Source organism: Anomaloglossus baeobatrachus, chromosome 5, assembly GCF_048569485.1.
Source record: "Anomaloglossus baeobatrachus isolate aAnoBae1 chromosome 5, aAnoBae1.hap1, whole genome shotgun sequence".
NCBI classification, from domain to species: Eukaryota; Metazoa; Chordata; class Amphibia; order Anura; family Aromobatidae; genus Anomaloglossus; species Anomaloglossus baeobatrachus.
Window position 1 is genome coordinate 68,959,515 of NC_134357.1, and position 21,972 is coordinate 68,981,486.

Here is a 21,972-nt window from a genome sequence, read left to right on the forward strand (position 1 = left end):
ACTTACCGTGGACAATCCGATGTGCTCCCTTTTTTACGGACACAAACAACAGGAACAAAGCTAGATGATGGCCAAAAAAGGAAAATGCTTGAATGGATCTCAAGTGGTCCAACAAGTGCCCTCTCAGCCACTTCAAGTACCGCATCCAAAAAACACCAGTCCTCTGAGTTTTCATCCCAATCAAACTTGCTTTCTCCCAGCTCTGAAGTCTCTATCAGCCCTGCACAGTATGGTGGAACTGAGATGGCTGAGTCTTCAGAGCTGTTCTGTCACACTATAGCCTGGGAATCAGAGGTCTGCTCCCAAGCTACAGTGAGTACAGACCAGGAAATGGTCTGCAGTGATGCCCAGAACCTTTGTGACTCTGATTCAGGCCGTGAGGACCAAGTTTCTGAGCGTAATGTTGACCCTTTGTCACAAACTGTAACACCTGTGGTTATAGACAATGAGGAACATACTGATGACGATGAGACTCAGATACCAGATTGGGATGACAACTTAAATATTCGGTCAGGGCAAGAAGAGGCTCGGTCTGAGGGGGAGGGGGGTGCAAACACAACAATTGATGATGAAGTTCTAGATCCCACCTACTGTCAACCCCCAGTCAGGCACTCGAGGAGGTCAACAGAGGCGGTGGAGGAGGATGCAACCGACGACGAAGTTACCTTGCGCCTTCCTGGACAGAGTCGGAGCACTGGTAGCACGTCTACAACTGCATCATCAGCCACCACTCTGCCTCTGAGCACTAGTCGGGGGGGCTCAGCAGGTCGCATGCCCTCTAAGCCTTGCCTAGCCTGGTCCTTTTTTGACATAGAAAAAGATCGCCCAAATTATGTGATGTGTAAAATTTGTCGTGATTCTGTTAGGAGAGGTCAAAACCTCAGCAGTTTGACAACTTCTTCCATGAATCGTCACATGAATAAATATCATAGGTCCCGGTGGGAAGCTCACCGTGCTGCAATGCGGCCTAGCAGAGCGAACCATCCACGGCCTGCCCCTTCCAGTGCATCCACGCGCTCTTCATCTTCTAGGACTGTGGGGACAGCTGTCACACCTGGTTTTCCACGCACAACTTCCACCACTGTAACCGCAACAGTCAGTTTGCTTGGTAGGTTATCAGTTGGTTTGGAAGGGGAAACAAGTAAGTGTGTACAGCTCTATCAGACATCAATACCACCAACGTTGGATGAAGGCAACATCATGTCTCCGCCTGCACTTTCCTCACAAACCTGCATTTTTCCAGGGACACCCTACTCAACACCGTCTACACACAGCAGCCAGATCTCTGTCCCTCAGATGTGGTCAAATAAAAGGCCATTTCCTGCGACCCATGACAAAGCTAAGAGGTTGACTCTATCCCTCTGTAAGCTCTTGGCTACCGAAATGCTGCCTTTCCGCCTAGTGGACACACAGGATTTTAGAGACCTTATGTCTGTCGCTGTGCCCCAGTACTAGATGCCTAGTCGCCACTACTTCTCTAAGAAAGGTGTGCCCGCGCTACACCAGCATGTCGCACACAACATCACCACTTCCTTGAGAAACTCTGTGTGTGAACGGGTGCATTTCACCACCGATACTTGGACCAGTAAGCATGGACAGGGATGTTACATGTCGCTGACTGGGCACTGCGTAACTATGGTGATAGATGGTGAAGGGTCTGCTGCACAAGTCTTGCCGTCCCCACGACTTGTGTGTCAATCCTCTGTCTGTCCAAGTTCCGCCACTGCTTCTGCCTCCTCCACCTCATCTGGGTCCTCCACCTCCGCCCCAAGCCTGCCTGGTCAGGCCACCAGCGTTCTCACTGCGCAGAAGGAATCACGCACGCCTCATTACTATGCTGGCAGCAGAGCGCAACGGCATCAGGCGGTCTTTAGCTTGACATGTCTTGGGAATAGGAGTCACACAGCTGAGGAGTTGTGGTCAGCTCTGCGGTCAGAGTTTAATAAATGGTTGTCTCCACTCAACCTGCAGCCTGGTAAGGCTGTGTGCGACAATGCTGCAAACCTGGGTGCGGCCCTTCGCCTGGGCAAGGTGACACACGTGCCTTGTATGGCTCACGTGTTGAACCTTGTTGTCCAGCAATTCTTAACACACTATCCCGGCCTAGATGGCCTTCTGACCAGGGCACGAAAACTGTCTGCTCACTTCCGCCGTTCAACCGCCGCAGCTGAGCGACTTGCATCTCTCCAGAAGTCTTTCGGCCTGCCGGTTCATCGCCTGAAATGCGATGTGGCGACATGCTGGAATTCGACTCTCCACATGTTACAGCGACTGTGGCAGCACAGCCGAGCCCTGGTGCAATACGTCATGACGTATAGCCTGGGCCAACGAGATGCAGAGGTGGGGCAGATCACCCTGATGGAGTGGTCTCAGATCAAGGACCTATGCACCCTTCTGCACAGTTTCGACATGGCGACGAATATGTTTAGCGCTGACAATGCCATTATCAGCATGACAATTCCAGTCATTTACATGCTGGAGCACACGCTAAACACTATTCGGAGTAAGGGGGTGGGACAACAGGAAGGGGAGGAACTACAGGAGGATTCATATTCGCAAGGGACAACAACATCACCAAGGTCCAGACGTTCATCATCACCAATGCAGCAGGCATGGGACCATGGAGGACAGGGATCAACAAGGGCACATAGTAGCAGGCGAAATGTTGAGGAAGGTGCAGGAGAACATGAAGAAATGGAGGACGAACTGTCCATGGACATGGAAGACTCAGCAGATGAGGGAGACCTTGGTCAAATTTCAGTTGAAAGAGGTTGGGGGGAGATGTCAGAGGAAAAAAGAACGGGTAGCACCTCTATGCCACAAACACAGCGTGGACTTGGTCCGCATGGCTGCGCAAGACACATGAGTGCCTTCTTGTTGCACTACCTCCAACATGACCCTCGTATTGTCAAAATTAGAAGTGATGATGACTACTGGATTGCCACACTATTAGATCCCCGGTACAAGTCCAAATTTTGTGACATAATTCTAGCCATAGAAAGGAACGCACGTATGCAGGAGTATCAGCAGAAGCTGTTACTCGATCTTAGCTCGGCTTTTCCACCAAACAACCGTGCAGGTGCAGGGAGTGATCCTCCCAGTTGTAACTTGACAAACATGGGACGGACTCGTGATCTTCAACAGTCTACCCGTACCAGTAGGACTGTATCTGGTGCTGGTAACAGCAATTTTATGGAATCTTTTCAGAATTTTTTTAGACCCTCCTTTGCAAGGCCACCAGAGACAACAAGTCTGACACATAGTCAACAGCTGGAGAGGATGATACAGGAGTATCTCCAAATGAACATCGATGCCATGACTTTGCAAATGGAGCCTTGCTCATTTTGGGCTTCAAATCTAGAAAAATGGCCAGAGCTCTCCAGTTACGCCTTGGAGATTTTGTTGTGTCCAGCTGCCAGCGTTGTCTCTGAACGTGTCTTCAGTGCTGCTGGGTGTGTGCTGACAGATAAGCGCACGTGTCTGTTAAGTGACAATGTGGACAGACTAACGTTCATCAAAATGAACAAGTCATGGATCCACCAGGAATTTACTACCCCTGTGTCATCCTGGGGAGAGTAAATGCTTGTGGATTTGGAATGTGCTTGATGCAAATTTAGCTGTGAAGTGTACAACTAGGGCACAAGTGCTGCCACTGAATGGGTGGGTGTGTGTGGGGCACAATTTTTGGAAAAAAAGGGAGACTCCGCTTGGAGTAACCCTTGCTTGCTGTGTTTTTTAAAAATGATCCAAGATGAACAGAGCTGGGATAAGGAAAGACTTTGCTACCTACCCCGGTGTCATCCTGGGGACGGTTAAGTATGGCGTATTTTTGAATGTGCTTGATGCAAATCTAGCTGTGAAGTGTACAACTAGGGCACAAGTGCTGCCACTGAATGGGTGGGTGTGTGTGGGGCACAATTTTTGGAAAAAAAGGGAGACTCCGCTTGGAGTAAACCTTGCTTGCTGTGTTTTTTAAAAATGATCCAAGATGAACAGAGCTGGGATCAGGAAAGACTTTGCTACCTACCCCGGTGTCATCCTGGGGACGGTTAAGTATGGCGTATTTTTGAATGTGCTTGATGCAAATCTAGCTGTGAAGTGTACAACTGGGGCACAAGTGCTGCCACTGAAGGGGTGTCTGTGTGGCCCAATTTTTGGAAAAAAGCGAGACTCCGCTTGGAATCACCTTGCGGTGTTTTACATGATTTTAGAAGGGCATGCAATGCGTATATCGGTGTCTTGTCCTCTTTTTCCTCGTAACGCTGTTTTGTTTTCACATGAATATTTGTCCTTTTCACTTTCCCATGTGTTTGTGTTGTGAGTTGTTTATCACCTTTTGGACACCTTTGAGGGTGTTTTCTAGGTGTTTTTATGTGTTTGTGATTGCCTGCCATTGTTTCCTATGCAGTTCGAGTTTGGTTAACGTTCGACGAACAAAACTCGAACGGGAGCTCCGTTCGGCGAACCGACCTCGAGCCGAACCGCGACCGGTTCGCTTATCTCTACTCATGAGCAGGGCATTGCAGTAATAATAATAATTTATTCATTTATATAGCGTTATTAATTCCATAGCGCTGTATGTCTTTGGAGTGTGGGAGGAAACCGGAGTACTCGGAGGAAACCACGCAAACTCCTTGCAGATGGTGTCCTTGGTGAGAATTGAACCCAGGACCTCAGCATTGCAAGACTGCAGTGCTAACCACTGAGCCACCGTGCCGCCCATTTAGCTTACAGATGCATAACCACCACTCACTGTGTCTGAACACAGGAAGCTGAGCTGACAGCCGCTCTGTGCATGCGGCAGCGTCTATTGTGAAGGAGAGGGCCGTGGGGGGATCAATGCGGCACAGGTACCGTGGGACACCGGGGAACACCGGTGGGGTTATAGGGGGTGACCTGGCAGGGCCTGGGGAGGAGTTTTCTGTTGCATGTGTCATGGCACATGCGACAGAAATTAGAGGAGTAGGGTGAATGCGGCCGGCGCGCTGCTGTGCGCGCGGCCATCTTGGATTTCTGGGAGGGCATCAGGGGGGGCACTTTGGCGACACCGGGGGACCGGAGGGGACAGGGGAGGAGATTTACCATGTTTGTTCATGCCAGATGGGAGATAAATAATTTTTTACCGGCGCTGTCATTTACTGTAACGTGATCATCGGTGTACGGTGTATACCTGTGATCACGTGAGCGGAAAAACCGTCCTGAATCATGATCTCCAGGGTCTCAGCTAGCCCTGAAACCCCGGTGATTTTCTGACGCTGGGGGGCGCTATTCACTTATTTCTGCCTGCTGTTTATAAACGGCAGATCAGAATAAGGCTACATTAACATGACCGATCCATTTTTGCGGTCTGCAAAAAACAGTCAATTTTTTTTCACGGGTGCATCTGTGTGGCATCCGTTTCCATTCCGTAGACGGTCCGTATGTCATCTGTTTGTCATCCGTGTGCCTTCCGTTTTTTTGTGTACTGCAAAAAAACTGAAGTAGGGTAAATACATAAATTTACCCAGAATTCATAGCTTCATCCTACATGAGGCGGTCACATGTTCCCTCCAGTGCCATTTTCTACTGCTTTTCACAGCGTAGAGCACTCTGGTGATTTTCCTGTGCTTGTACACTTCATATCATTCTTTTCTGTCATTATAATGGCAAAAAGACACATAATGTCTCACTCTCCTGCATTTTGTAATTTTGCACCCTATGGTGCCTTTCATGTGGCACTAAGGGGTGCTTAGCTTTGTATTTAGCCAAAAAATGAAAAAAAAATGACGTAGGGTTCACCCTATTTTTGTAGCCAGCTAGGGTAAAGCAGATGGCTGCAGCCTGCAGACCACAGCTGGCAGCCTCACCTTGGCTGGTAATCCAAAACTGAGGGCACCCCACGCTGTTATTTTAAATTAAATAAATAATTAAAAAAAACCAAACACGTAGGGGTCCCCTCAAAATTGGATCACCAGCCAAGGTAAAGCAGACAGCTGGGGTCTGATATTCTAAGACTAGGGAGGTCCATGGTTATTGGACTCTCCCCAGCCTAAAAATAGCAGGCCGCAGCCGCCCCAGAAGTGGCGCATCCATTAGATGTGCCAATCCTGGTGCTTCGCCACAGCTCATCCCGTGCCCTGGTGCGGTGGCAAACGGGGTAATATATGGGGTTAATACCAGATGTGTAATGTCACCTGGCATCAAGCCCTGGGGTTGGTGAGATCAGGCGTCTATCAGATACCCGACATCACCAACCCAGTCAGTAATAAAAAAAAAATAGACGACAAACACATTTTTATTTGAAAAAACACTCCCCAATACATTCCATCTTTAACCAATTTATTAGAAAGAAAAACAAATCCAGGTCTGGTGTAATCCAAGGGGTTGCCATGACGATCCACACTGTCCCAGTCAATGAAGAGCAGGATGTTCCCCATTGGCTGGGAGACCAGTGCAGTGACCTGAGCTAACATCAATGGGTCAGCCCAGGTCACTGCAGGGGATGACAAGTGCTGCTGTCAGCGAGGTACAATACCTGCGCTGATCTCCTGCACTGCTGACAGCACCTGTTACTGAGTTCAATGACCTTCACAGCCAATTATCGTGAGAGGCCCGTGACGTCACCGCTAGTCAGTCTCGGGTCGGAAGCGAGAGAAGGTGATGTGACAAGCGGCGGCCATGGAGGACAGTGACAGCGCTGAGGTCGGGACTTCATCACCGCAGGTAAGCCGAGCGGGACGATGTGTGCAGAGTGACAGGTGGGCGGAGCCTAGCGGGGTAATGTGTGCAGAGTGCCAGGTGGGCAGAGCCTAGCGGGACGGTGTGTGCAGAGTGCCAGGTGGGCGGAGCCAACCGGGACGATGTGTGCAGAGTGCCAGGTGGGCGGAGCCTAGCGGGACGATGTGTGCAGAGTGACAGGTGGGCGGAACCTAGCGGGGACGATGTGTGCAGAGTGCCAGGTGGGCGGAGCTTAGCGGGACGATGTGTGCAGAGTGACAGGTGGGCGAAGCCTAGCGGGGTAATGTGTGCAGAGTTCCAGGTGGGCGGAGCCTAGCGGGACGATGTGTGCAGAGTGCCAGGTGGGCGGAGACTAGCGGGGTATTGTGTGCAGAGTGCCAGGTGGGCGGAGCCTAGCGGGACGATGTGTGCAGAGTGCCAGGTGGGTGGAGCCTATCGGGACGATGTGTGCAGAGTGCCAGGTGGGCGCAGCCATGTGTGCTGGCGGCGGAGTGCGACGTGGGTGGAGCCTAGCGGGGTCATGTGGCGCTGTGGAAGTCAGTGTCATGGACTGCTTGGCTGGGGACAGGTGAGTGTGAGTGTGTTTGTGTGTGTGTGTGTGTGTGTGTACATGCCGCGTGCAGGAGGGGGCGGAGTGAGCTGAGCGGGGAAGTGTGGGCTTCCTGCACGTAACTAGGATAAATATCGGGTTACTAACCAAAGCGCTTTGCTTGGATACCCGATGATTATCTTGGTTACCAGCTTCTGGGAGGCTGCCAGCAATGGCTCCTGCACATTGTAGCTGTAAAAAGCCCTGCTTTTTGCTGCTAGAACCGTTCTCGAACGTAACTAGAACTATCGAACTTTAGCAAAAAGCTCGAGTTCTAGTTCGATGTAGAACAGCCCCCAAAATCACTCGAACCGCGAACTGGAGAACCTCAAACCGCGAACCGCGCTCAACTCTAATTAATACCCCAACCATGAAATGATGATAAGTTAAACTTTTTTTAGCGGAAATATACTAACAAAAGACTAAATAATTGTTTAATATTTTTCACTATGTTTTTTTTTCAAATTGTATTTACTTTCTAGTTTTTTTACTGTCATGTCAATACTACTTTACTAAGGTGACAAAGCACAAGTAAATCTTATATATACACATGCTCTGTGACAAAGGAATGATTGATGCAGGTCCCACCACAATGATCCAAATTTATTTTGAGAATAGGGTCAGACTGCTGTCAATGGAGAGTTTCCAAAATGGGGTCACTTGTGGGGGTTTCTGCTGATTTCGCATGTCAGGGACTCTTCAAATGTGACAATGATGTATACAGTATATTACAGCCAAAATGGTGGTCCTAAATTGAAATAGCGCACCTCCTTTTTATGCCTTGCAAAGTGCCTAAACTGCAGTTTCCCACCACAAATTGGGTGTTAGCAAACTCAGGAGAAATTTCACAACCATTTGTGTGTTCCACTTTTTCTTTTAAGACTTGGCAAAATGAATAAATTGAGTATAAAGCAGCATTTTAGTGGGAAAAAAATATAATTTTCATTTTCACATCCAATGTTATAAAGCTCTGTAAAGCACCCATTAGACCTAGATGTTCACAATACCTATACATAAATTCCTTGAGGGTTGTAGATTCCAATATGGCTTCAATTTTTGCTGTTTTAGCATATTAGGGGCTCTGCTGATGCAAAATAGTTTCCACAATCTACAATATTTTAGTCAAATTTGAGCTACAGAATATAAATGCCACTTCCCTTGCAATATGTCCCTTCCAAGCAGTGCTATGTGTCCAACAGTAGTTTCTGAACAGATTTGGGGTAATGATGTAATCAAAAACATTTCACAACAAATTTTTTGGTTATTTTTCTGTTCTTAATCCTTGGGAAAATTAAACATTAGAGGTCACAGTAACAATTTGTTGTTTTTCAATTCGACGCCCCACTGTTGTAAACATCTGTGAATCGCCTATGTGCTCAATATGCTCAACACACACCTCAATTATTTCCTTCTGTCGTGTAGTTTTAAAGATTGGTCACTTCTAATCTTTTCATCTGTTTTGGTTCCCTAGAGACTCCACAAATGCAACATGCTGTCTGCAGTCTTTCAGTCTATTACATCCAAAATTATCCTCTAAAAAACAAAAAGTGCATTTCCTTTACTAGCCCTGCTTTGCGCCCAAACAGTATTTTCTGACCACAAATTCAATATTAACGGACTCAACATAAATTGCACAAAAAATTATGAGGTCCCTTTTCTCCTTCCACTCTTGAAAAAATGTAAAATATAGGACCAAAGTAACATTTTTGTGGAAATAACTAATTTTTTCTTTTAACTTCTTCATTTTAATTCCTTGAAGCACCTGAAGGGATAACTACCTTTTTAAATGTAGTTTTAAGTACTTTCAAAAGTCAGTTAATAAAAATGGGGTCACTTTTAGGCTTTTTTTTAAATGTAGGTCGCTAAAAGTCATTTTAAATTTGAAGTGGTCCAGACTCCGTAATAAAACATTTTTTGTAACGTTTGTGGCAAAAATAAAAAAGTTACTGTTAAAAATGTAACCCCTCTACATGTTTAACAAACAAATACAATTCAAAAATGATGCTAATGTAAAGTACATATTTGTCAAATGACTCATACTAATTATTTTAAATGGTATGGAATTAAAATGTAAATTTTTGGCACACCGAGATGCCAAGACTGGACACAGAGGTTCACACATATCTATAGCATATAAAAGTGGAAGTAAAAAAGTGGTTCAAGATAAGAAATAAAAATAGCAGCACTCACTGTCTCAAGAGTTAAATTTATTGTGGCAAAAAAGTAGAATGAAAAAGGCGGTAGAGAACAAAAAGGATGATGGCCTTTTTGTGTTACCCACACGCTTCAAAGGTCCTGTGCAGGAGGTTTAAAGAGAATATTCAGTTAAAAAACAATATTCACTCTCTTAATGCATGTATAAGTGAGGGTAAACAGGATATCAGAAGGCTGGAATTCCGATTAAGATGGAAGTTGACCCGTTGACACATTGCACTTTTATTCAATATTTTGTGCAGGTTAGAAAAAAGTGTAGCCAGCCATCTAGAACCTTCATGACAGTGCATAAAAATTAGTCACTTTTTGGGCCTGTCAGCAAAAATAAGTAAGGCGTCCATGATGTTTTTGAGCCTGAAAAAACTTATACAAGTTATTTTGACTGCATTTATCATCATGTTTTAGTTTTCAGTGAATGCAGCTAATGGTTTCTTATCAAATATATGGACTGCAGACAAATATGACTTGTAATCTTAATGATTTCCCATGGTTTTTCCATGTGTCTATAAAAAGTATTGTCTTTCAGGGTTTTTTTTTATAAAATGTCCAGAAAAAATAAGATTAAGTTGACTACCCTGTTGGAACTATTTCATTGAGATTATTTAAAGTGTAACATTTTTGGAAATGACAATTTTCCTATTTTATTTTTAGGTTCAGACATGTCTTTAAGACTGGTAAATGGCAATGGTCAATGTAACGGTCGTGTAGAAATCCTCTATAATGGAGCATGGGGAACTGTGTGTGATGATTATTTTGATTTGAGCGCTGCACAAGTTGTATGCAGGCAGTTAAATTGTGGCAACGCACTTGCAGCTAATGGCAGTGCTGCTTTTGGCCAAGGACAAGGAAAAATTGTATTGGATGATGTGCAATGTACCGGCAATGAACAACGTGTATGGGACTGTCAACACCAACCATATACAGTAAACAACTGTGGCCACAATGAAGATGCTGGAGTTGTCTGCTCAGGTATAGTCAGATAGAAGAAATTCTTTTTAATCATTTGTTATCATTCCATGTTTTATCATAGATGTTAGAGTTCAGGTAGATCATATTTTTAGACTGTCTATGTGGCGCCCCAGGACCTGGTCGCCACAACAGCATTGACCTTCCAAAAGGTTAATGCTGAGCCTGGAGGTAATGGGGAGGTCCATTGGCCAGCAAGTTTAACACCCAACGCAGTTCTCCCTCCGGCCAGCAGGGGGAGCTCTGAACCTGGAATTCCAGGGAGCTTTCCTCAAGTCTGGCCTGAGGGAGGAAGTAGTGGTCAGTCTGTAGAGAGAAGTGGAAGGAAGCAGACGCAGAGTGAGCTGTCCTGTGGATCTGGGGCCTAGAGCTAGAGTAGCTTGGCCCAGGGAAGCAGGAGTAGCTGAGAGGCAGCGGAGAGACTCAGACATCGGAGTCTGTGGCCACCAGGGCTTAAAATACTCCCTGGTAGCCGAATCCGAAGGGCAGGAGAGCTGCAAGTACCTGGCCCATAAACATCCCAAAGGTACAGCTGCAGCATCAGGGCCCGGTGTGGACTCCAGCAGAGAAGCACCAGAGAGGGCCTGCGCAGCCTGCTACAGAGGGAAAGGGACGTACCATCAGTCCCAGCAGCAAAGAGGGCCTATGCTGGATTCAGAGAAGCAGGGTCCTATCATAACAAAGAAAAGCACAGGAGTAGGCCTCATACTCAGCTGGCCAGAAAGATCACCTCAAGTACTTCCAGGCTGACCGGATCCCCATCACCACCTGTAACGGTCTCCCAGGACTGGACTGTTCCCAAAGTAAAAGAGGAAAAGGTAAAGAGACTGTTGTTTGTGCCTGGTTCTTTCATTGCCTGTCGGCCCTGCACCGTGTTAGCCACACAACCCCATAGACTTTCACGAGCACTAACAGTGTCCCCGGGGCTCCGCTCCACCTGTGGGGAGCAGTACCACCATTGCTGCCATAACATCACCCCGGAGGCCTCACACAGCAGCGGCGGCTTAATAGCCGCAGACCACAGGTGGCGTCACGAACACAAACTTTATTCATCAAGCCACATATTCTACTGACACCCACCAGGGCCACGGAGCCGGGCCCAGCCACCACTGACTACCACCGGACTAGTCCGGCCCGGCACCGGGTGTCCCATAGCCCTGGGGTGGGCGAGTCAACTACAACTTAGGGTACTGTAAACAAAAAAATAGATTTTGTAGGGAAGTCCTAGAGGATTAGAGGTATATTGGTTTCTGCCCAATCACCACCCATCACCACCCAGCTGCTATTATGTTTTATGTGGGATAGGAGGAATACTTTGTGAGGTCATTAATACCCCAACCATGAAATGATGATAAGTTAAACTTTTTTTAGCGGAAACATACTAACAAAAGACTTAATAAACGTTTAATATTTTTCACTATGTTTTTTTTTCAAATTGTAATTACTTTCTAGTTTTTTTTACTGTCATGTCAATACTACTTTACTAAGGTGACAAAGCACAAGTAAATCTTATATATACACATGCTCTGTGACAAAGGAATGATTGATGCAGGTCCCACCACAATGATCCAAATTTTTTTTGAGAATAGGGTCAGACTGCTGTCAATGGAGAGTTTCCAAAATGGGGTCACTTGTGGGGGTTTCTGCTGATTTCACATGTCAGGGACTCTTCAAATGTGACAATGATGTGCACAGTATATTACAGCCAAAATGGTAGTCCTAAATTGAAATAGCGCACCTCCCATTTTATGCCTTGCAAAGTGCCTAAACAGCAGTTTCCTACCACAAATTGGGTGTTAGCAAACTCAGGAGAAATTTCACAACCATTTGTGTGGTCCACTTTTACTTTTAAGACTTGGCAAAATGAAAAAATTGAGTATAAAGCAGCATTTTAGTGGTAAAAAATATAATTTTCATTTTCACATCCAATGTTATAAAGCTCTGTAAAGCACCCGTTAGACCTAGATGTTCACATTACCTATACATGAATTCCTTGAGGGTTGTAGATTCCAATATGGCTTCAAATTTTTTTTTTTTTTTTTGCTGTTTTAGCATATTAGGGGCTCTGAAGATGCAAAATAGCTTCCACAATCTACAGTATTTTAGCCAAAATTGAGCTACAGAATATAAATGCCACTTTGGCTCTTCCAAGCAATGCTATGTGTCCAACAGTAGTTTCTGAACAGATTTGGGGTATTGATGTAATCAAAAACATTTCACAACAAATTTTTTGGTTATTTTTCTGTTCTTAATTCTTGGGAAAAATAAACATTAGAGGCCACAGTAACAATTTGTTGTTTTTCAATTCGACGCCCCAATGTTTTAAACATCTGTAAAAGACCTATGTGTTCAATATGCTCAACACACACCTCAATGAATTCCTTCTGTGGTGTAGTTTTATAGATTGGTCACTTCTGGTGGTTTCGTCTGTTTTGGTTCCCTAGAGACTCCACAAATGCAACATGCTGTATGCAGTCTTTCAGTCTATTACATCCAAAATTATCCTCTAAAAAACAAATAGTGCATTTCCTTTCCTAGCCCTGTTTTGTGCCCAAACAGTAGTTTCTGACCACAAATCCATTATTAACGAACTCAACATAAATTGCACAAAAAATTATGAGGTCCCTTTTCTCCTTCCACTCTTGAAAAAATGAAAAATATAAGACCAAAGTAACATTTTTGTGGAAATAACTAATTTTTTCTTTTCACTTCTTCATTTTAATTCCTTGAAGCACCTGAAGGGATAACTACCTTTCTAATGTGGTTTTGAGTACTTTCAAAAGTCAGTTAATAAAAATGGGGTCACTTTTAGGCTTTTTTTTAAATGTAGGTCGCTAAAAGTTATTTTAAATTTGAAGTGGTCCAGACTCCGTAATAAAACATTTTTTGTAACGTTTGTGGCAAAAATAAAAAAGTTACTGTTAAAAATTTAGCCCCTCTACATGTTTAACAAAATATACAATTCAAAAATGATGCTAAAGTAAAGTATATATTTGTCAAATGACCCATACTAATTATTTTAAATGGTATGGAATGAAAATGTAAATTTTTGGCACACCGAGATGCCAAGACTGGACACAGAGGTTCACACATATCTATAGCATATAAAAGTGGAAGTATAAAAGTGGTTCAAGATAAGAAATAAAAATAGCAGCACTCACTGTCTCAAGAGTTAAATTTATTGTGGCAAAAAAGTAGAATGAAAAAGGCGGTAGAGAACAAAAAGGATGATGGGCATTTTTTGTTACCCACACACTTCAAAGGTCCTGTGCAGGAGGTTTAAAGAGAATATTCAGTTAAAAAAGAATATTCACTCTCTTAATGAATGTATAAGTGGGGGTAAACAGGATATCAGAAGGATGGAATTCCGATTAAGATGGAAGTTGACCCGTTGACACAGTGCACTTTTATTCAATATTTTGTGCAGGTAAGAAAAAAGTGTAGCCAGCCATCTAGAACCTTCATGACAGTGCATAAAAATTAGTCACTTTTTGGCCCTGTCAGCAAAAATAAGTAAGGCGTCCATGATGTTTTTGAGCCTGAAAAAACTTATACAAGTTATTTTGACTGCATTTATCATCATGTTTTAGTTTTCAGTGAATGCAGCTATTGGTTTCTTATCAAATATATGGACTGCAGACAAATATTACTTGTAATCTTAATGATTTCCCATGGTTTTTCCATGTGTCTATAAAAAGTATTGCCTTTCAGGTTTTTTTTTTATAAAATGTCCAGAAAAAATAAGATTAAGTTGACTACCCTATTGGAACAATTTCATTGAGACTATTTAAAGTGTAAAAGTTTTGGAAATGACAATTTTCCTATTTTATTTTTAGGTTCAGACATGTCTTTAAGACTGGTAAATGGCAATGGTCAATGTAACGGTCGTGTAGAAATCCTCTATAATGGAGCATGGGGAACTGTGTGTGATGATTATTTTGATTTGAACGCTGCACAAGTTGTATGCAGGCAGTTACATTGTGGCAACGCACTTGCAGCTAATGGCAGTGCTGCTTTTGGCCAAGGACAAGGACAAATTGTATTGGATGATGTGCAATGCACCGGCAATGAACAACGTGTATGGGACTGTCAACACCAACCATATACAGTAAACAACTGTGGCCACAATGAAGATGCTGGAGTTGTCTGCTCAGGTATAGTCAGATAGAAGAAATTCTTTTTAATCATTTGTTATCATTCCATGTTTTATCATAGATGTTAGAGTTCAGGTAGATCATATTTTTAGACTGTGTACAACTTAGGGTACTGTAAACAAAAAATAGATTTTGTAGGGAAGTCCTAGAGGATTAGAGGTATATTGGTTTCTGCCCCATCACAACCCATCACCACCCAGCTGCTATTATGTTTTATGTGGGATAGGAGGATTACTTTGTGAGGTCATTAATACCCCAACCATGAAATGATGATAAGTTAAACTTTTTTTAGCAGAAACATACTAACAAAAGACTTAATAAACGTTTAATATTTTTCACTATGTTTTTTTTTCAAATTGTATTTACTTTCTATTTTTTTTACTGTAATGTCAATACTACTTTACTAAGGTGACAAAGCACAAGTAAATCTTATATATATAAACATGCTCTGTGACAAAGGAATGATTGGTGCAGGTCCCACCACAATGATCCAAATTTATTTTGAGAATAGGGTCAGACTGCTGTCAATGGAGAGTTTCCAAAATGGGGTCACTTGTGGGGGTTTCTGCTGATTTCGCATGTCAGGGACTCTTCAAATGTGACAATGATGTATACAGTATATTACAGCCAAAATGGTAGTCCTAAATTGAAATAGCGCACCTGCCATTTTATGCCTTGCAAAGTGCCTAAACAGCAGTTTCCTACCACAAATTGGGTGTTAGCAAACTCAGTAGAAATTTCACAACCATTTGTGTGGTACACTTTTTCTTTTAAGACTTGGCAAAATGAAAAACTTAAGTATAAAGCAGCATTTTAGTGGGAAAAAATATAATTTTCATTTTCACATCCAATGTTATAAAGCTCTGTAAAGACCCCGTTAGACCTAGATGTTCACAATACCTATACATGAATTCCTTGAGGGTTGTAGATTCCAATATGGCTTCATTTTTTGTTTTTTTGTTGCTGTTTTAGCATATTAGGGGCTCTGAAGATGCAAAATAGCTTCCACAATCTACAGTATTTTAGCCAAAATTGAGCTACAGAATATAAGTGCCACTATGTCTCTTCCAAGCAATGCTATGTGTCCAACAGTAGTTTCTGAACAGATTTGGGGTAATGATGTAATCAAAAACATTTCACAACACATTTGTTGGTTATTTTTCTGTTCTTAATTCTTGGGAAAATTAAACATTAGAGGCCACAGTAACAATTTGCTGTTTTTCAATTTGACGCCCCAATGTTGTAAACATCTGTGAATCACCTATGTGTTCAATATGCTCAACACACACCTCAATGATTTCCTTCTGTGGTGTAGTTTTAAAGATTGGTCACTTCTAATCTTGTCGTCTGTTTTGGTTCCCTAGAGACTCCACAAATTCAACTTGCTGTCTGCAGTCTTTCAGTCTATTATATCCAAAATTATCCTCTAAAAAACAAAAAGTGCATTTCCTTTACTAGCCCTGCTTTGCGCCCAAACAGTAGTTTTTGACCACAAATTCAGTATTAACGGACTCAAGATAAATTGCACAAAAAATTATGAGGTCCCTTTTCTCCTTCCACTCTTGAAAAAATGTAAAATATAGGACTAAAGTAACATTTTTGTGGAAATAACAAATTTTTTCTTTTCACTTCTTCATTTTAATTCCTTGAAGCGCCTGAAGGGATAACTACCTTTTTAAATGTGTTTTTGAGTACTTTCAAAAGTCAGTTAATAAAAATGGGGTCACTTTTAGGCTTTTTTTTAAATGTAGGTCGTTAAAAGTCATTTTAAATTTGAAGTGGTCCAGACTCCGTAATAAAACATTTTTTGTAACGTTTGTGGCAAAAATAAAAAAGTTACTGTTAAAAATTTAACCCCTCTACATGTTTAACAAAAAAATACAATTCAAAAATGATGCTAATGCAAATTATATATTTGTCAAATGACCCATACTAATTATTTTAAATGGTATGGAATTAAAATGTGAATTTTTGGCACACCGAGATGCCAAGACTGGACACAGAGTTTCACACATATCTATAGCGTATAAAAGAGGAAGTATAAAGGTGGTTCAATATAAGAAATAAAAATAGCAGCACTCACTGTCTCAAGAGTTAAATTTATTGTGGCAAAAAAGTAGAATGAAAAAGGCGGTAGAGAACAAAAAGGATGATGGCCATTTTGTGTTACCCACACGCTTCAAAGGTCCTGTGCATGAGGTTTAAAGAGAATATTCAGTTAAAAAAGAATATTCACTCTTTTAATGCATGTATAAGTGAGGGTAAACAGGATATCAGAAGGCTGGAATTCCGATTAAGATGGAAGTTGACCCGTTGACACATTGCACTTTTATTCAATATTTTGTGCAGGTTAGAAAAAAGTGTAGCCAGCCATCCAGAACCTTCATGACAGTGCATAAAAATTAGTCACTTTTTGGCCCTGTCAGCAAAAATAAGTAAGGCGTCCATGATGTTTTTGAGCCTGAACAAACTTATACAAGTTATTTTGACTGCATTTATCATCATGTTTTAGTTTTCAGTGAATGCAGCTAATGGTTTGTTATCAAATGTATGGACTGCAGACAAATATCACTTGTAATCTTAATGATTGCCCATGGTTTTTCCATGTGTCTATAAAAAGTATTGCCTTTCAGGTTTTTTTTTTTTTTTTAAATGTCCAGAAAAAATAAGATTAAGTTGACTACCCTGTTTGGACTATTTCGTTGAGACTATTTAAAGTGTAAAATTTTTGGAAATGACAATTTTCCTATTTTATTTTTAGGTTCAGACATGTCTTTAAGACTGGTAAATGGCAATGGGCAATGTAACGGTCGTGTAGAAATCCTCTATAATGGAGCATGGGGAACTGTGTGTGATGATTATTTTGATTTGAACGCTGCACAAGTGGTATGCAGGCAGTTACATTGTGGCAACGCACTTGCAGCTAATGGCAGTGCTGCTTTTGGCCAAGGACAAGGACAAATTGTATTGGATGATGTGCAATGCACTGGCAATGAACAACGTGTATGGGACTGTCAACACCAACCATATACAGTAAACAACTGTGGCCACAATGAAGATGCTGGAGTTGTCTGCTCAGGTATAGTCAGATAGAAGAAATTCTTTTTAATCATTTGTTATCATTCCATGTTTTATCATAGATGTTAGAGTTCAGGTAGATCATATTTTTAGACTGTGTACAACTTAGGGTACTGTAAACAAAAAATAGATTTTGTAGGGAAGTCCTAGAGGATTAGAGGTATATTGGTTTCTGCCCCATCACAACCCATCACCACCCAGCTGCTATTATGTTTTATGTGGGATAGGAGGATTACTTTGTGAGGTCATTAATACCCCAACCATGAAATGATGATAAGTTAAACTTTTTTTAGCAGAAACATACTAACAAAAGACTTAATAAATGTTTAATATTTTTCGCTATGGTTTTTTTCAAATTGCATTTACTTTCTAGTTTTTTTACTGTCATGTCAATACTACTTCACTAAGGTGACAAAGCACAAGTAAATCTTATATATACACATGCTCTGTGACAAAGGAATGATTGATGCAGGTCCCACCACAATGATCCAAATTTATTTTGAGAATAGGGTCAGACTGCTGTCAATGGAGAGTTTCCAAAATGGGGTCACTTGTGGGGGTTTCTGCTGATTTCGCATGTCAGGGACTCTTCAAATGTGACAATGATGTATACAGTATATTACAGCCAAAATGGTGGTCTTAAATTGAAATAGCGCACCTCCCATTCTATGCCTTGCAAAGTGCCTAAACAGCAGTTTCCTACCACAAATTGGGTGTTAGCAAACTCAGTAGAAATTTCACAACCATTTGTGTGGTACACTTTTTCTTTTAAGACTTGGCAAAATGAAAAACTTAAGTATAAAGCAGCATTTTAGTGGGAAAAAATATAATTTTCATTTTCACATCCAATGTTATAAAGCTCTGTAAAGACCCCGTTAGACCTAGATGTTCACAATACCTATACATGAATTCCTTGAGGGTTGTAGATTCCAATATGGCTTCATTTTTTGTTTTTTTGTTGCTGTTTTAGCATATTAGGGGCTCTGAAGATGCAAAATAGCTTCCACAATCTACAGTATTTTAGCCAAAATTGAGCTACAGAATATAAGTGCCACTATGTCTCTTCCAAGCAATGCTATGTGTCCAACAGTAGTTTCTGAACAGATTTGGGATAATGATGTAATCAAAAACATTTCACAACTAGAGTTGAGCGCGGTTCGTGGTTCGTGGTTCTCCAGTTCGCGGCTCGAGTGATTTTGGGGCATGTTCTAGATCGAACTAGAACTCGAGCTTTTTGCAAAAGCTCGGTAGTTCTAGAAACGTTCGAGAACGGTTCTAGCAGCCAAAAAACAGCTAAATCATAGCTTGGTTTCTGCTGTAATAGTTTAAGTCACTCTGTGAATCAAACTATTATCACATTTCAGTGTATAGTGTGCGTGAACAGCGCCTTCAGATCACTGCTGTTTGTATAATGGCGATCGCCATTTTTTTTTTTTTTTTTTTCTTGTCTTCCTTCCCTAAGTGCGCGCGTCTTGTGGGGCGGGCCAGCATGTCAGCCAATCCCAGACACACACACAGCTAAGTGGACTTTGAGCCAGAGAAGCAACGGCATGTGTGATAGGATCTGCATGTCACATGTCCCTGCATTATAAAACCGGACATTTTCTTCACGGACGCCATTATCTGCCTTCTGCGTCTTTGGTGTCAGACATCACTGTCGCAGCTCCGTCTTCCTGAGTCCTATAGCCGATACAGCTGTATGCGCTGCATACACAGCGTTAGACAGCTTAGGGAGAGCACTTTATAGCAGTCCTTTTAAGGGCTCCAACCGGCAGGGTCAGAGAGCCATAGGTGACAGGTCCTGCAAACAGCAACAGCGTCTGTGTAGCCCAGGTCAGGGATTTCCTACCTGCATTTCACCATTAGGAGGGAATAGAAAGGCAGGCTTCCATTCCTCTACCCAGAGCACCACAATCCTGCCACTGTACCCTCTTGTCCTCTGCACACTCCAACTGATAACTAAGCCATTATACTAGCAAACACTCAGTGTACCTAGTGGCATCCTATACGTGGCTATTGGACTTTGCTATAGTCCCACTAGTGCAAAGACATTTGCAGAGCGCGTCTGCCTGCGTTGCACACTACAACTCATTCTAACCAAGCCATTATACTAGCAAACACTCAGTGTACCTAGTGGCATCCTATACGTGGCTATTGGACTTTGCTATAGTCCCACTAGTGCAAAGACATTTGCAGAGCGCGTCTGCCTGCGTTGCACACTACAACTCATTCTAACCAAGCCATTATACTAGCAAACACTCAGTGTACCTAGTGGCATCCTATACGTGGCTATTGGACTTTGCTATAGTCCCACTAGTGCAAAGACATTTGCAGAGCGCGTCTGCCTGCGTTGCACACTACAACTCATTCTAACCAAGCCATTATACTAGCAAACACTCAGTGTACCTAGTGGCATCCTATACGTGGCTATTGGACTTTGCTATAGTCCCACTAGTGCAAAGACATTTGCAGAGCGCGTCTGCCTGCGTTGCACACTACAACTCATTCTAACCAAGCCATTATACTAGCAAACACTCAGTGTACCTAGTGGCATCCTATACGTGGCTATTGGACTTTGCTATAGTCCCACTAGTGCAAAGACATTTGCAGAGCGCGTCTGCCTGCGTTGCACACTACAACTCATTCTAACCAAGCCATTATACTAGCAAACACTCAGTGTACCTAGTGGCATCCTATACGTGGCTATTGGACTTTGCTATAGTCCCACTAGTGCAAAGACATTTGCAGAGCGCGTCTGCCTGCGTTGCACACTACAACTCATTCTAACCAAGCCATTATACTAGCAAACACTCAGTGTACCTAGTGGCATCCTATACGTGGCTATTGGACTTTGCTATAGTCCCACTAGTGCAAAGACATTTGCAGAGCGCGTCTGCCTGCGTTGCACACTACAACTCATTCTAACCAAGCCATTATACTAGCAAACACTCAGTGTACCTAGTGGCATCCTATACGTGGCTATTGGACTTTGCTATAGTCCCACTAGTGCAAAGACATTTGCAGAGCGCGTCTGCCTGCGTTGCACACTACAACTCATTCTAACCAAGCCATTATACTAGCAAACACTCAGTGTACCTAGTGGCATCCTATACGTGGCTATTGGACTTTGCTATAGTCCCACTAGTGCAAAGACATTTGCAGAGCGCGTCTGCCTGCGTTGCACACTACAACTCATTCTAACCAAGCCATTATACTAGCAAACACTCAGTGTACCTAGTGGCATCCTATACGTGGCTATTGGACTTTGCTATAGTCCCACTAGTGCAAAGACATTTGCAGAGCGCGTCTGCCTGCGTTGCACACTACAACTCATTCTAACCAAGCCATTATACTAGCAAACACTCAGTGTACCTAGTGGCATCCTATACGTGGCTATTGGACTTTGCTATAGTCCCACTAGTGCAAAGACATTTGCAGAGCGCGTCTGCCTGCGTTGCACACTACAACTCATTCTAACCAAGCCATTATACTAGCAAACACTCAGTGTACCTAGTGGCATCCTATACGTGGCTATTGGACTTTGCTATAGTCCCACTAGTGCAAAGACATTTGCAGAGCGCGTCTGCCTGCGTTGCACACTACAACTCATTCTAACCAAGCCATTATACTAGCAAACACTCAGTGTACCTAGTGGCATCCTATACGTGGCTATTGGACTTTGCTATAGTCCCACTAGTGCAAAGACATTTGCAGAGCGCGTCTGCCTGCGTTGCACACTACAACTCATTCTAACCAAGCCATTATACTAGCAAACACTCAGTGTACCTAGTGGCATCCTATACGTGGCTATTGGACTTTGCTATAGTCCCACTAGTGCAAAGACATTTGCAGAGCGCGTCTGCCTGCGTTGCACACTACAACTCATTCTAACCAAGCCATTATACTAGCAAACACTCAGTGTACCTAGTGGCATCCTATACGTGGCTATTGGACTTTGCTATAGTCCCACTAGTGCAAATACATTTGCAGAGCGCGTCTGCCTGCGTTGCACACTACAACTCATTCTAACCAAGCCATTATACTAGCAAACACTCAGTGTACCTAGTGGCATCCTATACGTGGCTATTGGACTTTGCTATAGTCCCACTAGTGCAAAGACATTTGCAGAGCGCGTCTGCCTGCGTTGCACACTACAACTCATTCTAACCAAGCCATTATACTAGCAAACACTCAGTGTACCTAGTGGCATCCTATACGTGGCTATTGGACTTTGCTATAGTCCCACTAGTGCAA

At 42.9% G+C, this 21,972-nt stretch overlaps 1 protein-coding gene across 1 annotated transcript in view; it reads left to right on the plus strand.

The window, feature by feature from the left end:
- Positions 1 to 21,972, plus strand: part of LOC142312633 (scavenger receptor cysteine-rich domain-containing protein DMBT1-like) — a 118,363-nt gene that overhangs the window by 72,620 nt on the left and 23,771 nt on the right. Inside the window, exons 10-12 of the mRNA XM_075351630.1 lie at positions 10,172 to 10,489; positions 14,329 to 14,640; positions 17,402 to 17,719. Coding sequence (XP_075207745.1) covers positions 10,172 to 10,489; positions 14,329 to 14,640; positions 17,402 to 17,719 — 948 coding nt within the window. The remainder of the gene's footprint in view (positions 1 to 10,171; positions 10,490 to 14,328; positions 14,641 to 17,401; positions 17,720 to 21,972) is intronic.